We start from the raw sequence: 19,239 nt of genomic DNA, 5'->3' as shown, positions 1-19,239 counted from the left end.
ACCTGTGAATTTAGCGTAGGGTGTAAAAAATTATGGTTGGTAAAAAAAAAATGGTTAGAAATGGACTATAGCCATTCACACTAATTGGTTTTGATTTATAAATACAGAAAATGATATAGTCGTGCAATATAATATATAATTATATGCTTGTATAGTTTAGATAGTACATTTCCTTGTTACCAATATTAATGGTAGGATGCCTCTATTTACCAGTATTAAACTCTTGATTTCCTCAAAAAATAAAACATTGACTATGTCGTTGCTTGTGTGACTGAGAATATATACGTACATTCAAATGTGTTTACAATCATGAGCTAACTCTATCTATTCATGGCATTGTTTGCAGTTTTTATTCGTCTTGCGTATAAGATTTATATAATAAATCTATGCGAAGGTGGGAAAATATAAGAGTTCTCAACAAAAAAAAAACAAATTGTAGCAATTAAGAGGGCTTACGTATTACCATTGAAACTGAAATTTAAAAAAAGTTCAAGGTCAGGTGCATGAGAATTTCTCATCTCATATATTGAAATAATAGAAAATATTAAAATACATACAGTAAAATCTTTTATACGATAGGTACGTTCCTAAGAAAACCATCTAAAAAAATACACGATTCATATGTTTATCTGGTGTGCTGTTCCACAACCTTAAGAAATCGTGTAGAATTAAAAAAAACATCACATAGTTCCTTAAAAAATGCACAAAATAGTGATATTAAACTCCATTAAGTAATAATAAGACGAAACAAAAAAAATAGCGACCAACTCATCGCTACTTGATAACAATCGCGTACGTTTACGTCGGCTTAAAAATAGTACTGTCAACAGAAGATACATATGTTGAACACAACTGTTCGGTTTTGTTCTAATGCAGAACTATCTTCATTATTAGCGGCCTCTATAAGATTTTTTTGTTATAAAGTCTGTTAAAAGAATTTAAGTTCACGTTATTATTGTAATACACGCTCCATGTCGGGATCTTGAACAAGAAAATGTTGTTCCAAACTTACGAATTAAATTAGACGTTAAAACCCGACCTTCACCTTCCTCGTAGATATTAACATCTTTATTCTCATAAATGTCAGCGGGAGATGAAATGGGGAAATGAAGAATTCCCGATACTTTTTTGACAGGGTGTATGCTATTTGAAAGACCTATAATCTCCGAACAAATTTCTGATCTTTGCACCACTGAAGTTCCACTTTGAACGAAAGCTGGTAAACTGTTTTTCCAATAAGCATTTGAGGTTGATTACCGCAACTGTTAGATGGCAAAGGAAACATGTGTAATGCAAAATATTATACTTTTTCCATGCTCCCTTAACATTAAAATTGTTTTCTTCAACTGAATCTTAAATATATCTTAACCTTTGCTTGATGTAGTACATTTTAAATGATGCTACACCATCCTAATCGATTGAATCAGCGAAGTGGTATTAGACGGCAAAAACAGCAACGGAATATTCGGACGTACTATCACAGGGTACATTATCAACAAGCAAAAGTATTTAGAGTTCTAAACCTTTTTGTGTCATATATTTCTGGACTTCGGGAACAGAACAATCATTAAACCAATCTTTCAGCAGATTAGCCGTCATCCATGCCTTTTTATTCGCCATAAAATGAACTGAAAATTCTGAAAATTAAGTCCTTACCTTTTAAAGCTCTTGGCATAAGGGATTTGTTAATTAAGAGTGGATTCCGCATTTCATCGCCATATGCGTTACTGCAAAGCAAGAGGGTCACCCGATGACCAAGTGTCTTTTGAGAATTTGGTTTGAATGTTCTTTTTGGCATTTCCTTCCAAAACAATGTCGTTTCGTCGGCATTAAATATTTGATCTGCCCTCTTGAATTATTTTTGCTTGTTTATCCGTATAGTTTTTTTTTGCCGAATTCTCGTCTGATGATGACAATTCTCCTTGAATTTTTAGATTGTGAAAATTGAGTATTGTCAGAAAATACCCATGACTTGCATTAAGAGCAATTTTATTAGTTCCCTGATGGGGTACTAATGGTTCTAACTCCTGAAGTTGGTTGTATATTATAAGTGTTTCTTTTTAATAATTTATCCCATCTTTTTTGTTTGATGTAAATCTTCAATCGACAACACCATATATTTTACAGCTTTCTCCGAGGTTGATTTTCGACTACAAGAGGTTGTTTTTTAACTAAGTGCTGGCCCAGAAATTACTGATTGTCGAATGGAACTCACTTTTTTTTTAACTGTTCTTATTGTCGCTGTTGTGTAGACATTGTACAATATTCATAAGGGCACTGTTAAAACGAAATAAAATAAAATTGCTTATTGCAATTTTCTATGATAACAATCTAACATAATGTTACGTTTTGAAAAGTTCAAGTCAACAATTCCGATTATGTAATTTGTATATTTTGCCAAATTATAAAACAAATAACTAACGTAAACTTTACCTTTAAGAACTTTATTGAAATTATATATTGCCTCATCAGCAAACTGATATGTTGAATAAAGAGGGTATTTCCTTTAAATTAAACAAGCCGTGAAGTAGAGTTACCATTTGGATGATATCCAACACTGCAGAAAATCATGTTCAAAAAACATTTAAGAATTTGTGTTAAAGCGCCATAATCCGTAAAAAATCTTCGAGTTATAGAAGTTTTCATGAAAACATAAATTTTTTAAAAAGCTGTAAAATATAGATTTTATTTGCTTGCATAAAGATTTTTGCTTATGTACATTTATTTTGTAATTTTTAGCTGAACATATATTTTTTGCTTGTTTGTTTCAGTAAAAAGAGATTATAATCTGTTTAGGGCTTTGCACTGATCGTCAATTGTATTAATATTCGTATTTAAATAGGAATTTCAAATTGCAAAAGAATGCGTTATATCATTTTTGTATGGCGGTTGAATAATTCTTTTATCGTTTTCCATGGGACTAGAAGTCTATAGCCGGGTCGGGTCTGAAATATTCGGTTATAAAATATCATCTGTTATAAAGCCGGCTGAGCAAATCTCATTGTCCTCCTCCTCTCCATTGTGAATTTAATAACATTTGAAGGGATAAATACGCGCTGCGACTTCTACGCAAGCAGCTGGTGCCGTTATGTATACTGAAAGAAACGAATGTACTATTTATAAATGCAATTTTGTAGTTGTAGACAATGCTTCGTTTGTAAATATATTATTTTACTGTCAAACAGATAGAAACATCTGAAACGGTGCGACTAAGTTTCAAACCAAGTAGACAAGAGAAAAATGAACTAATATGTAAATCGCGCGTATATTATGAAAAGTGAAAAGGCTTATCTTAAGCCATTCAAACAAAAATTTGAGCAAATACCTGTTTATAGAATAAAGTTCTCGAATATGTTTATCATTCATCTAATTAAGAACGATACTATACTTAGTTAAAAGCATGATTAGAAGCATTGGCCTTGGAAGAGTCTATGTAGTCATATAGATATTGAGTTTGAGACGTAACCAACTACTCGTTATTAGGTCAATTCCACTAGTCTATAACTTGAGATACCGATCAGCAAAACATTTTAGAAAACGAAAATACAGACGAGATGGAAAAGTTAGGAGTTTACCTTGACGAATCCGAGGCTTAGATAATATTATGCCCGCTAAAAACGACCACGAGATCACAATTTGAAGAATAGAAAAGATTGAAATCTATGCATAAACAAATGAAAGATGACGATGCAGATATGGCAAAATATGGCAAGGCAATAACTAAGAACTTATTTAATAGGTCCAGATGAACTCTTGGTATCCTTTATGTACGAAACTTGGCTATCTAATAACGCATGAGCAGTCTCATTGAGGGTTCCAAATGGTTTGGGCTTTAGTAATATACCACAAATTGAACGATATTTTCGTACGAAGAAACATGTACAGTATCTCCTTGAAAAGTTATTTTCAGATTTCGACAATAGATAAAACATATATTAAAGCAGTGTTTGTTCTTGATTTATATATAAACTGATTTAGCTACTTTTCACCGCTTAATATACGGATATCCAAATGGAATATTATAGCAAAACCAATTTTGTTGAAATTGGTAACTTTCTTAATGCATCTGACCTATTCATTTAATGAGTATGTGAGGTGAGCGTGGTTAACATCAGAATTCAACCATTTCACTTTGAGGTACTCAAGGATTCGTTTTTAGCAAGTTTTGTTGATATTGATTTAGAGATTTGTGAGATATGTTCATCAAACCTATTAGACGGCAGGGATAGTCCAATAACACTAAGGCCCTCGAACACGTGTGTCTAGTCCCATTCATATTATTTCAATTTAGTTTTATTCAGTATATAGATTTTTTTTAATGTGTTTCAAGCAGTATCTTTTTCTATATAGACTTGGGCCAAAAGTGGATAAGGTCCAATCAATATTTTTGTTTTAAAAATAAACATTTAGTTAATAAGAATAAACTTTATCAAACTTTTTCTGTTGAATCGGCGGCCATCCCTTTTACGATGTATTTCCATACATTGGCGATCTCTATACGATTTAATAGTATAAAAACGAAGGTTAGACACAATGCTACTAGTAGTCGTTTATTATGAATAGAGCTGTAACCTTTTTAGTTTATTTACTTCCGACAAACGAATAATAATTACTACATATATACCATATATAAAACGTTCAGCAACAGATCGTTGAGGGAGAAATTACATATCAAAATGCATTCATACGAGTACATAGCAATTTATGCATGAACATATAGTATATCCTAGGCATTCGGCAACCACACTTGTTTTTTTTTTTTACTTAAGAACCAAACACGTAGTATACGAAGTGTAAAGATAATAAAAATCTACAGGTGGCGATGCACATTTTGTTGCAGTTTATTTCCCCTTCCTAAGTTTGGAAAGCATATGCCGCGCAAATGCTAATACACCAAGAACTAGCGTCATATAACAAGTGGTTACTTAAACTATGGTGGTAAAAAAACTAGTGATACATTCAAGTCTTGTAACTATGCTTCAGCTAGTGGTAGAAAAGTTGACCTTAAATTCTATCTCTTCCATCAAAATTTGAGCAAGTGAAAAATTGGAAAAAACAATAGGTAACATTAGGGGGAAATAACGTATAAAAGCAAAAGTCAATTATAAACAGGTGAGTCTCTTAAATGACCGTCCGTATAAAATTGCAACAACCACCGATATTTTCCTAGTATATTTTCCAAGACACATGTTCCATGCATGTAATACTTGTGAAAGAGGGTTGAAATAACTAACACAGTTTGAAATAACGACACATGCGGTAACCTCTCCGAACGTTTGTTTGTGTTAACAATTTTGTATGGATAAACAAAAGGAATTGATAATACAGATGACCAAATAAAAGTTTTATGGGACCTAAATTCAAACTAGTGCAAAAAAATAACAATTTATATGTGTATCATGTACACATTCAATAAAGCGACTGCCGATCCAAGTTTGTTGAAAGTGTGAAATTTTGTACATAATCTAAAAATCAACGTGTAGCAACTTGTTGGCAAAAATATATCATAATATACTAGGGGTATTCGCTTGCTCTTGCAAGATTGCAGATTGCAAAAATACAATACCGAAATATACAAGGGCACGAGAGCACCCATTGCAGAATCTAGTGATATATGAACTGCTGATTCGATCAATTTATTGTGCGCACCTTCTGCATACATGTTTAACCAAAAAAACTGTAACAAATCTTTATAATTTAAGTACAAATTATAATATCTCTTTAAAACTTACCTTCCTCAATAATTTAACGACTTAATATGTCTTTATGTAAAATGACAGCTAAAACAGGCTTGCAATTATATTTTTACGTGACATTGCACGCAAATATATATGGGTTTAGGACATATTTTACAGCCATTGCAAATAATTTTCTGCGTGTGTTTGTTGTTGTGCCGGTGCACAAAGAGGGAATATATGCAATTCTTGCACCATGCAAGGGTTTTGCAAGAGCAAGCGAATACCCCTACTGTTTTATGATCTTAACAAAGTTCATACTCTATCCATTTGTGAACGGAGTCTGACAAATAGAAGGGGTATACACTTGGCTTACATTAAATTTGTTTATAATGTCATCTCTACGTCCTTATAGAAGATGTTAAAAAAGTTACAACTGTTTTATTTCATTGACGACCTTGAAATCAACATCTACAACCTTCACAAATACATATGTTAATCTATATGTCCAGTGTTATGAATACCCTGAGCTACTAATAATCTTAATACAAATGTTGTCACCTATTATCAGAAATCATCAAACCAACCTTTGGTTTATCACACTGTAAATGCTAAAAGCATATAATTTTAAATATAATCTTAAATCGTTTTGCATACTCGTAGATACGTTGTTGTAATAAAAAAGAAGCTTGTTACATAATATGCGGAAAATAGATTTTCGATTTGAGTGCCCTTTTCGTTGCAGCAAACAACGGTCAAGCTAAAAGCATTAAATTTATAGGCGAACGACGGATAGAGTTCATGTGCTGCAAGATGCCAAAGACTACTCTAAACACAAGTGGAGCTCAATATAAAGAGGCACGGGTTTTGTTCCGGTAGTTCACTTTGAAATTAGTTGTTTTTAAATTTTTTATTTTTATTGCAATCATCATTTTTGCATAGTTTACAAGATGTGTTATTTAAGCAAGAAGTCTGGAATTAAAGGAAGCATTGGCGCGTGCGCCCTCTAACAATCGCTTACCTGTTGATCACCAGCGCAAATCAGTTGATGTTGAACATTACGTGCTTAGTAAAAGCTAGGAATTCTCCAACTAAAAGAACGATAATAATACACCTAACAATATTAGTAATAGTAGTAGTCAGTAAAAGCACCTGAAGTAGCAAATCAGCAGGTAATAACGAAAAGGGCAAAAGCAAGCGCAAATTCGGATAGCTTCAACAATGATCTTCATCAGCATGCCCGCTATTACGCGCAACTACCGATTTGCACTTTTTGCATTCGCTGTACATATTGTTTTCAGTTGAGATATTTTTGTAGTAGTTCACTTAGTTTTTACTGGCTTCTTTCTTAACTAAAATTGTTTGTACACATGTTCTCTGCCATTGCTTTCGTGTGTTGCGTTACATTACAGTCTAATGTATTCTGATAAATGTATTTATATCTTGTATATATAGTAAAAGACATAAAAATTTGCATTTTGAAATTTTTCATCGCTTTATGTTAAAAGTCAAAACAATTCAATATTCATGTAAGAATAATTTGAATGTTTTTTAGTTAAAAAATGCAAAATAACTTCACACAGCTACTGTCAATACAGTAATTTTTGTTTGCACACGTCTTTATAATATATATGGATGTATAAAAAGTTCGTGTCACGTTGTTTGCCCGCGATGGACTCTTAAGCTACTGAACCGATTTTAGTAAAATTTAGCACATTGTGTCAAGTTCGAACCAACTTAGAAACCAACATAATTAAAGAATACAGTGAAAGCTTTCTTAAATGGACGCTCTATTAAGCGGGCATCTTCATTAACCATGCACATTGTTAATGTTTATTTAGTACAATCCATCTATTATGCAGACAACTCTATTAACGGGACAGAAACGCTGGTAGCCAGACATTGAGGAAGCAGCCTTAAATTTGTTATTTTCCAATGACATTTATTTATATGAACATATTCAAAATTAAATCTTAAATAATATTTTCACCGTATTGAATAGTTATTATATGAATAATAGTATAAAATGTACACCACAAAAACGCGTGGCCGGATCCCCTAGTATGAATATAGATTAAACTGATTATTTTTAGAGAACAAGGTGTTTTTTTTTTTTTTTTTTGAAAAATCTTGTGGAATCGGCATCAGAACAGAAAATCGCATTGGCAGATGCATCTCCACGCAGATATTCATAACGAACCAAACAGAAACTTCTAATAAAAAATGGTAGAACTCTGCAGTACAAAATTCAATCATTAATTAAAATGAGTGCATGATATAATTGACAACAATTTTATTTTTCACTTGTCCTTTCCTTTTTTTTCCTTTCGTTCTTAGACTCCTCTAAGAAAGCTTCTCTAAGTATGGTACTCCGAATTACAGCTTTCTCTTTTTTTCGTATTATCAGAGAGAAAAATTCAAATATCTCTTTCAACTTACTAATAACTCGCATAAGAGACCATTTTTGTAGAGCATTTAATTCCTGCAAAACTATGAGTTTTCGGATATGTAATTTTTTTTTCAGTTAGTTACAAAATACATAAGGAGGGTGCAACCGAACACTTTATACTCTGGCATCTTGCAAGAATGAAAGCCAGGTAAATACTTTAAGGTGTATATATTAGTTATATAGGGGCCAGGCCAAGATTTTGCTCATTCTTATAATGTTACCTATTTACAGCGCAAAGAGGCACTTTCATGATGTTAAACATACTCTCTTATTGTAGTACAAAGTCACCCGGAAGTTCGAAAATCTTGGTCCGATTCAATCCATTTTTGATATACAAACAAACCATTCTAAGAGAAAGATTATCCCTTCCTTTCATTGATATACATCACACTTTAACATTTTCTATTAAATTTTCTTCTATAACTACCGGGGTCTAAATATTCGGTACCTAGGGGCTTGAGCAGTTTTTATTGGATTTAAACAATTGTTGGTCATATACACACTAAAGACATTATTTGTTTTATCCCGTTATATTAATTTCTTCTTGATTTTAGGCGTGGTTGTTATTCGATTTCGTCCATTTTCACACTAGTATGTCCCACGTACTAATACAAAAAAAATGCTACGTACTCGTACTAAATTTTTTCGCAATTGGTTTGGTCGGGTCCCGAGATATGAGATCCCATCGTCCAATTTTTAACTCGGTTCCCGTAAGTCTATCTCATACCATCTCTGTGGTAAAATTTAATGCCTCTGGCGTATTTAGTTATTGATTAATCGTGCTTTTAGTAGTTTTTAACAGTACCGTTTTCTGAGGAGAGACCGGAATTCTCCCCCGATTTCATCCATTTTCACACTGTCTATAGAAGTTCTTATAAAAAAAAAGAAATAATTGATTAAAGCGAAATTTCTAGGGTTTATAGTTATATATTTAAATATCATTCAACAATTTTTTTAATACCAAATCTTTGATAGTCTGCCTTTGGGAAGCAATTGTCCGATGCATCTCGTATGTGCATTTGTCGGACGACGGTCAGGATGCAGGTAGCAATTTCTATCGGAAACAAAAAATTCAAAGAGATTCATATTTATAATAATTTTTCTTGTGAAACTAAAAAAATTCAAAAAAGAATGAAAAATTGTACAAATTTTTAAAACTTAAAAAAAGTGGTTTTTAACTAAAAAAATTACTTTATGTTGTTTAAAAACATGTTCAAACTTGACTTACCTTAGTTTTTTTTTAGCTTAAATATAAGATAATTTAATTCCAAAGATAATAAACTCTGCCCCTATTCCATATGACGTTTGGTTTTTTTTCTATCCTGCGCGCCATTTAAGGAAAATCGTAAAAACTAATAAGTGAGAAATCGCGCGTCAAAGTTTACGTTTTCTGCCTAAGCGCTAATATATCTGCTTGACGCTCGGTCACTATTTCCCTTCTAGCTTTGAAAATATTTCGAATTCCCATCTATAACTTTGGGACATATTCTTAGACATTTTTTAAGGAGATTTAAGCAAAAACAAAAATCGATTTTGAAAGCTTCTAAAGCAGGCTTCCCCCCGCGCGTCAAAGTTTACGTTTTCTGCCTAAGCGCTAATATATCTGCTTGACGCTCGGTCACTATTTCCCTTCTAGCTTTGAAAATATTTCGAATTCCCATCTATAACTTTGGGACATATTCTTAGACATTTTTTAAGGAGATTTAAGCAAAAACAAAAATCGATTTCGAAAGCTTCTAAAGCAGGCTTCCCCCTTAATTTAGTGCTTAGTTATCGCACTTTATATGTTTTCGGTTAATATCGATTTGCGGGCGTGGCGGGCGATTACGCCCATCTAGGAAATTGAAATTTTTTTTTGTAAGGAACTCACATACCAAGTTCCATAGAGATATCTCAATTTTTTACTCAAGTTACAGCTTGCACGAATGGACGGACACACAGACAGACAACCGTTTTTCAACTTTTCTCGTCATCCTGATCATTTGTATATATATAACTCTATATCTATTTATCGTTAGGTGAACAAAACTATAATACTCTGTACCGTTTTGCACAGTCCAAACAACAAAAAAAGAGTGTCGAACGAGTGTTTTAGCTCGTTGGCCGTTAGACGTCTGCATAACGCTTTCGTTTCATGGGCAAATATATTTTTCCGAAAAGGAAGAAGTCGCACGGTGCCACATCAGGTGATTACGGGGAGTGGTTAACGGTTAAAATATGAATTTTGGTCAAATAATCGATCACAATGTTGTCCTTCAAATGTTGGATTCTGAGCAATTTTTCCTCGTCAGTCAATTTGTGCGGAACAAAGCATGCACACACCTTTCGATGTTTTGAAGATGTTGAACTCCATTTTCTTGAATTTCAATGATGATTTTCGGTAATTTTTGATTAATTCACGCACAGTTTCGATGGAATTTTCGTTGATCACGGATTTTTATTGGCCCACATGGTAATCGTCATTTATGTCCCCACGACCACTTTAAAAAATTGAAACCACTCTCTTCTACGGGACAGGCAATCATCGCCATAAATAATAAAAGTTTGATCAATTGAAACGTTTCGGTAAAAGGTTTACCAAATTTAAAACAAATTTTAATGTTGGCTCTTTGTTCGAAGCTCATTATCGCACCGATAACACAAACATACTGACACTTAAAACGAAATAACTTCACTTCCAATCAATGAAATGTCATGAAATTCTCACTGAACAATCGGTAAAGATGACAGCTTCTAACACACGAGTTGACATATAGATGGCCAATAGGCCCACTAGGGGGCGCTAGATTCAAAGTCTTGTCTACTTTGGAGCTACCTTGTATATCTTCTTTGATTTATATTCTGCTCTCGCAACATGCTGCTGCAGAAAATAATACACATGATTTCTTATGCAAAGTGATTCTTTTTATTTCGGTCACTGTGCGAATTATCTTCATATAATGATATGGGCACATATTCTTGGGTATACTTAAGTAACGCCAAAAGTTAAAGAAGTTAGTCCGTTAAGGTTTGTAAAAAAATTATTTAACTAGTTACTAAGTAAACTATTAATATCAAGAAAATAGGCACGGTACATAAACTTGCCTAAGCATATGTATATTACTCTAATATATACTCTACAAAAGTTTTATATCTGCACTGTAATGAATTGTATGAATTGGAAACAATATACGCCTTCACATATTTTTATGTTATTAAATTCTTCAGACCTCACTTAGTTTGAGATATGTGGGCAACAAAAATGCTTGAGGAACATTTTAGTTTACGAGCGATTTTATAATAGGTCAATTGGAAAGTCCCCGGCCTACCCTAGTAACACATATTTTTTGGCAAAATTCGATTTTTTAATCAACAAAGTTCCTTTCCTGGGGTACCATTTTTGTAGTACGATTTGTTCTTTGTTTCAAAATACTCCTCAGTTTCGGCTATTACCTCTCATTCAACGAAATTTACTTCTTCGAGCATTAGTCTTATATCTGAGAGCAGGAAATAGTCACTGTAGGCTAGATCTGAAAAGTGCGGTGGGTACGGAACTAATTCGAAGTGCGATTCATGGATCTTTGCCATCGTTTTCACTGACTTGTGACGCAGTGTATTATCTTGGTGAAACAACACTTTTCTTTTCTTCAAATGAGATCATTTTTCGGTGATTTAGTCCTTCAAACGATTAAGTAACGCGGATGACTGTCGATTGGATTTCGATGTGAAATGATCGAGCCATTTTTCATGCATTTCCCACATCGACGCAAACACTCAGGCCTGTTATTGTTTTGTTTTAATTAGAAGAAATGGTATTCTGTTTTTGCATATATTTATTTGTTTTAATAACAACAATTATTTGCATTGCAGAAATTACAATGTTATATAATTATGATTCCAACTATTACAGGATCCATTACTAAGCACATCATGGACTTACAAGCATCACAAGTAAATGATAATACCAGTTCATTATCACAAGTGATATCTAACAGTAATACTATTGGATCCAATCACAGTCATCACTCAAGCTCACTTAATCTGCAGCATTTACACCAACCAACTTCACATAGTACATCCGCACTTCACCTAGATTCTTCACCTGCTGGGACCTTATCAGCAACATCAGCCCAACACTTAGCTCAAATACAATCGCATCTGCACGAAAATCCATACTCGCAAGCCATTCAAAGTGATAATAGGAAAAATAAAGGTAAATGTGTAAATTTTATAAGGAAATTTATGAAGAGCAATGCAGAACTATTAAGACTATATTTAGAAATTATATTTCTTGCCATTTGAAATATTTATACAGCAGCCATCCGTCAGTTGAATATGTAATCGTTTCATTGAATAAATCTTGATTATCTTACATAGTTAACGACTTAGTAACTGCTTAACTATTTATAATATTTTAATATTTTGAAGAGCTATTTAACTGAACTCATGCTTCCGTTGATGTGTAAATAAGGCTTCACCATTAATAGATTTTGAATGTTTCGCTCATTAAATTGAGGTATAGACTCAAAAATATCTACCTACATAAGTATAATACATATCTATACCCAGCATCTATATATTAAATACAATTTCCACTATGCTAAACATCTTAACGAATTTTAATGATATGAGCATTGTTGAGTGTTGTTGTTGTAACGGCAGAATTCTGCCGAGTTGACAGTCCTTGGCCGGATAAAAATCCGGGTCCGTTCTGGTTTTCGTAGACCCGACTGTCGTGGGAACGGGGGGGGAGGCAGTGCTTTTGTTTGCTGATTTAATATTTTTCTTTGAAAATTTTGTCTAATATACGTCAAAAGTTGTACAATAATATTTCATTAAATTTAATAAAATTATATTACTCATGTCGGCGCAATCCGCCAACGATTAGTTAAGAAGTACTTTCAACATTAAATACTATAGATTATGTTTTAACTATTTATGTATATACGTCCAATATTTACATGTAAGATACCTCTCTATAAAATGAAGTCAAAATATTAACATCAATGTAGTAAAATGTAGCAATCATTCATAATTCTAAATATTTTCTTTCAAGTACACAATTTAAATAATTACAATGGCAGTAACAGGTGTGATGAAGATTTGGGGACTAGTTCTTTAAAAACAAATAATCCTATAAGCGCTGAATCTTCAACAAATTCAACAGTAAACTTCATGCAACAAACCGCGGTAGAATGGTTAAACGCAATGAATGAAGCTCAAACGTCTGTCGGTGAGTACAAGCATTGTTTTCATATCAATATAGAGCTATACCTATAAAAATCCAAACATCAAAATGGTTAGAATGTTTACGGGAGAACTATTTTAAGTTGAGAATTACATTGCTGCAGTATATATTATACTTCTCAGAACAGTAGTAAAGAAAAATGGGATTTTCTATGGGCGTTAAATTGGTATTCTTAGCAGTGAACATATATTATTACATATATTATATATATATGTTGCCTCTATTATAGATTTAATCCAAGTGAAATTCTTACATTTTTTTAATAAAGCAAATGAAATAAATATAAATTGTGCTCTATTTCACTTGTCTTCATAGAAGTACACTTCATATAAACAATATATTTTACTTAGAAGAGCACAAATCTGTTTCTTCTTCCATTTATTGATTATACGTTAAAAAAAAAAAAATTGTTACGTATTAAATATATTGACTTCTGTTATTGATAAGCTCTAGGTAGGAATTTAAAAACTACTAGTGAGTTGAGAATTTCGAGAATGCTAGAACGATTTGATTGAGAGAATGACACGTCTTATTAAATGAATATAGATAAAATTAAAATCATAACAGCCTGCAACTATTATTTGTTATATTATATATAAAGCGAAACTACTCTTATATATATTTTCAGAAGACAATCATAGTTCACAAGGAAGCTTATCTGGTGATGGTAAGTTGAAAATAATAAATAATTTTAAACTATAGGAGGTTTATATACAAACCCGTTTCAACTTTGAAATACTACAGCGAGTTCCGATGAGAGTAATCTTTTACGAATCTCTTTAATTCATCCATCCAATCACAAATTAAAAGAATGGTCGACTTTCAAAAAGCCGACACAAAGCACAAAAAGCTTTATAAATTTTTTTTTATGATATGGCATACGCATTTAATAGAGATGTCCATAATTTGAAGTATTTGTATTTCATATTAAGATCACCCAACACAATTTCATGAATTTTATTGATTTTTTCTGACTTAACCGTCTGTTATGCTTTTGTGATCAATAACTTGAGAATGATTTGCCGAAATGTCACAACGCTTCTAGTTAAAAGCCTAAATCCTTATCAGCCTATACATATGGTATATGCAAAGTGGCGTAAAAATAACCTTACGATGTTTTTTGTCTGCAATTTTTAACAGCTAATACCCTTTTGCGTGGCACGTCGTATGGTCGATGTCGACGACGCTTCCATGACATCCTCGGCAACAGCAGCAATATTCTCGGCAGAACGGCTACTTTGTGGTCTGCTACGCCTGGCAGCATCTTGTGTTGTGCCAGTCTCTTCGAGGCGAGCGGCGAAACGTCGCAGTGTTCACCAGTAGGCGTCGGACGGCTAGGAAATTTGCGACGAAATTCACGTTGTGCCAAAGTCACCGACGGATTATTGGTCAAATAAATAGTCACCGATAACCCGCGTTCTGGAGCAATGTGACGTACCATTGTTTATTTACGTATATTTCGCATGTGTTTACTACACACAAGTCAAAACAGAACTGATATTAGAGGTCAATGGCAAAATTTATAGCATCTTCTGATAGAGGGATTACTTTTGCGACACCCTGTATAATGCTAGAATGCAAAAAAAGAATAAATTAGCAAAAACAACCTATTCGTAATAACTTCTGGATTCATTCAAATTCAAAGAGATTCACATTTTTTAATAACTTATCTTTTAGTTAAATTAAAAAAATCAAAAAAAAAAGTTTAAATAGAAGATAATTTAATGGCAAAGATAATAAACTTCACCTCAATTCGATACGACGTTTAATTCTTTTCTATCCTGCCCGCCTTAAGCAAGATCGTAAAAATGAACAACCGAGAAATCGCGCTTCAAAATTTTCTCATTCTGCCCAATCGCTCATATATCTGCTAGGCTTTCGGTCACTTTTTAACTTCTAGCTTCGAAAATATTTCACATTTCCATCTATAACTTTGGGCACATATTCTTAGATTATTTTTAAAGAGATTTAAGCAAGACAAAAAAACTGATTTTTTAAGCTACTATAGCAGGCTCCCCCCTTAATGGATGCCATGGAAAAGCAATTAACTCAGCGGCTTAAAAATATTTATTACTCACTGATTATCTTGTTTGTTGTATCCTCGCCAATTCACATATTTCAACGTAAGCCTTATCATAAAGTATTGTATAAAGTCGTTTTTTTGGAATGCGATTCGATTTTTTTTCGTACATTATATTTATTAGTGTTTTCGGTTTACAATATTTGTAATAAATCCATCCGAGTTTAAGACCTTCCATATTTTTCTAAAATCGACTCACATACCAGTTAGCAAAATATTTCGATTTAATTGGTGGAATTATATTAAATTTTAATATTTCACATATTTATTTGAAATGAGGCATGAACATATCATTGGAAGCCATACAATAGTGTTTTAAGTCCTCCTTTAAAGTTGGGTCAAATTGAAAACAGTGTTCTAAATTTAAAAAAAGCCGGTAGTTTAGCAAAATCAGTAGCGTCAGTTGCATTTTGTCATCCTACGTTTTACGTAACAGTCCAAGAGAATAAGGCATACAGTATTCATATTCTTATCCCCACAAATTTTACAGGAAAATATCTTCAGCACACCTTGGCTTTACATAGTTTAACGGCTCTCTTGAACATAGTATATATATTATTTACCTTAGCCTTCATTGATTTACAATGGATATCCTCAGCGCGTTCAGAAGTAAATAAGTAAAAATAAAATCATTTGACAATTTTTGAATTAATCTGAAAATATATTTTAATTGTAACAATAAGTTTACTGCACAGCGTAGATAATTAATTTCTATATTTTAGTCAGAAAATTATTTATTTTTATTTTATTTTTTTATGTCTCGGGTGTTAATATCCTAGTAAAGCATTAACTAACTTCGCTCCCAGCATTAATTTTCAGCATCTCTGCTAGGGGTGTCTACGCCAATAAAGAAGAAGGTAGTGCCAAAACATTGTAAAGAACTAAAACAAATAAACCAAACATCATTATTGGTAATATTTATCACTTTGCTTAGAATACAAATAGCAACTTATATACATACATATGTATATGTACATTTCATTATCGTCTCGTCGTCCATATCTTGAAGGAAAATTCGAGAGTAAGAAATGTTTGGTTACACCCGAACATATCCGTTTCTTAGTTGTGTATAAACACTTATTAAAATTTAGAATACAATATTTTGCCCCTTACACAAATACCAAAACCCTCAGATTTAATATCACTTGACAAATCACTTATAACTTATGTTTTGACTTCTAGTTCTTACACCCATTGGGAATTATTCTAATTATGATTATGACGGACTGTTTCATTTTCACTCTCCGACAAACGCGAAGCAGAACAAGTAAGGGGGTATTTAGTTCGGTGGTAACCAAATATTTTACATCCCCTCAAATCATTTTGATTTTATAATATATTTTCAAAATCGGCTAGATCGGACAACTAAATCACAAATCTCCCATACAACCGATTATTTAGATTTTTTAATCTTCACCTTAAAAACAGCCAGCTCGAAACCGGTTTTACGACCCACAGTCTCTTAAGTGAAGTTCTTCAGAAAGATAAACAAATTTTGCCTGCTCTGATGTACAGTACACAGTACTATATATTGTATAAGGGCTGGGACGCGACAAATCTGAATAACGATCACCCGTATTTAAACTCGTCTCATACTGATCATGTATATGAAACTATATATCTCGACATCTATATCGATTAGAGTAGATGTAACAAATAACTGTTACGTGAACACAAGTAATATTCTCAAGATGTTGCCAGATAATAAAACCGCTGCCGTTTGTCCTTACATAAACTCAAAAATAAGAATAATAACATAAGTGAATGCATCAAGTAAGGGGAAGCTAATTTTTGTAAGAGCCGAATATAAATAATGTCGCAGATTAATAGATTATAAAATGTTAACTGTGTGCTCTAAGTGCTTTATTTCAAAAAATAAGTCGACTGAAGTAAATATATTTGTTATCTAAGTGTTAGGCGAAGTGTTAGCCAATTATTTGATTTATCAGTTTCATAATCTGTCTGACAAATTTATTGTTATGTTAGTAGGAGAATCAGAAATCATTATATTTGATACCTATGTATTTAGGTCTAAATAAAGAAAGTCCCTTGCCTTGTTCCATAGTATCATAATAAAGTTGTGTTTCAATTGATGATTTCATTATCTATTAAAAACAAATGTATTCAAGGAGGATTGAAATTGGCCTTATATGTGAAGCCTTGTCAAATTTTGTAATTTTTTTCTAAAATGTTTAAAGGAAAAATTATGCATCGAATTGTAGACAGGAACATTCATGAAAAGAAAAGCGGTGCCGCGGCATTCGTTTATCGCTTTTGTTTCTTGCGGTATTGTTGAGAGATTTTTCACTTTTTTTAACATTTTAAGATATGGGGTAACAATTTTATGTTGATTAAATCATTATAGAATTTTTTATTTTTGGTTATTTAGTATTAATTTGTACCCAGAATATTAGAGCAATAAAGCACATTAGAAGAATCCATCCAGAAAAGAAGACAACAACTATTATACTATGCCCTTGGGCGGCATGTTGTGAGAGTGTAAAAATGAACAACACTTAATCGACGAATGCAAAAATATTATTACCTACTCTTCTTTGTCCTCTTAGAACCACAATGATTTCATTAATAGTAGTGCTAACATATAAACGGGGGTTGCAAAAGCTCTCAATTAAAAATATGTTGGATGTTTTCTCCATCTAAAAATTACTTCAAATACCACCCGGAATTCTCATTCATTTTTCTGCAATGTGGTAAATGTTAAGTATGCTTGAGAAAGATATCCAATAATGCAGAAAACCACTCATACCCTCCACTTTTTCACACCCGATGTCACAAATATCAAAACAAGGTACATACAAATTTCTCTTTTTTGTATTTCATTTCACTAAAATTGGATTTTCTTTCCGCCACCAAATCTAGTACGCTGTTTTATATCAAAGGCTGTTACTTTTTATTCGTAAAAAAGATAATGATTAATATCCATTGAACTAATATTTTATATTAAAGGAATATATACGTACAAGTTTTGAATAAAAATGAAAATTAAGGTAAATGCATTAATTACTTTAATTTTAAAATAAAACTTTTTTCAGCTGTCTAAATAGTTACAGTTGTTTATTATCTTAAACTCAAATTCTAATATGAGCTTCCAAAATAATTCAAAATTAACAATTTTTTGAATTTCAGCCGCGCATTAAGTTTTATTGGATAAACATTGCTTCATTTCTAAATTCAAGTCTTTGGTCTGAAAATTTTAATTCATTCATACAAATGTGGCTGTCACTATACAAAACTAATTTTTTGTGCAAATAAGTAAGGCAGTTCGTGTGTAACCGAACATATTATACTTGCAATTTGCGGCGGAGAAATACTTTTAAGAACAGCTTCATATTAGGAGATGGGGTTTGGCATATATGTACATACATATGTGGCATATCCAATAATATGCGTTCAGTTAGTTTTGATAAAACATTATATCATATATATTGGCTGATATATTTCTTATAAACTTAACCGGAAATCTGAAATTTGTATATTCGGTCAATGAAGTGCTTTCAGATTTCTTGAATGTTGACCGGTACACATGTATATTGTATAAAGCCGACCGGAAGTTGGAAAATCTTATAATTAATTATATGGGGCCAATGTAAGTACTGACTCGTTTCTAGCGAATTTCGACTTAATCGTACACTAGTAAGGTCCGTCTCCAGTTCTCAAGTAATTGCTCAAGAAAAAATACATTAGGGGTATTCTCTTGCTCTTGCCAAACCCTTGCACGATGCAAGAATTGCAGATATTTCCTCTTGATGCACCGGCACAACAACAAAAGCACTCAGAAAACTATTTT

At 32.5% G+C, this 19,239-nt stretch overlaps 1 protein-coding gene across 1 annotated transcript in view; it reads left to right on the top strand.

Annotated features, from left to right (window-relative positions):
• LOC108975071 (rho GTPase-activating protein gacU) overlaps positions 1 to 19,239 on the top strand; it is a 93,801-nt gene that overhangs the window by 601 nt on the left and 73,961 nt on the right. The window contains exons 2-4 of the mRNA XM_018943341.1: positions 12,014 to 12,316; positions 13,160 to 13,336; positions 13,980 to 14,018. Of these exons, the coding sequence (XP_018798886.1) occupies positions 12,034 to 12,316; positions 13,160 to 13,336; positions 13,980 to 14,018 (499 nt within the window). The 5' untranslated portion in view covers positions 12,014 to 12,033. The remainder of the gene's footprint in view (positions 1 to 12,013; positions 12,317 to 13,159; positions 13,337 to 13,979; positions 14,019 to 19,239) is intronic.

The sequence above is a fragment of the Bactrocera latifrons genome, unplaced genomic scaffold (genome assembly GCF_001853355.1).
Source record: "Bactrocera latifrons isolate USDA-ARS-PBARC rearing strain unplaced genomic scaffold, ASM185335v1 scaffold_605, whole genome shotgun sequence".
Lineage (NCBI taxonomy): Eukaryota > Metazoa > Arthropoda > Insecta > Diptera > Tephritidae > Bactrocera > Bactrocera latifrons.
The sequence above is the reverse complement of the archived record's forward strand: the minus strand, read 5'-3'. Positions and strand labels throughout refer to the sequence as shown.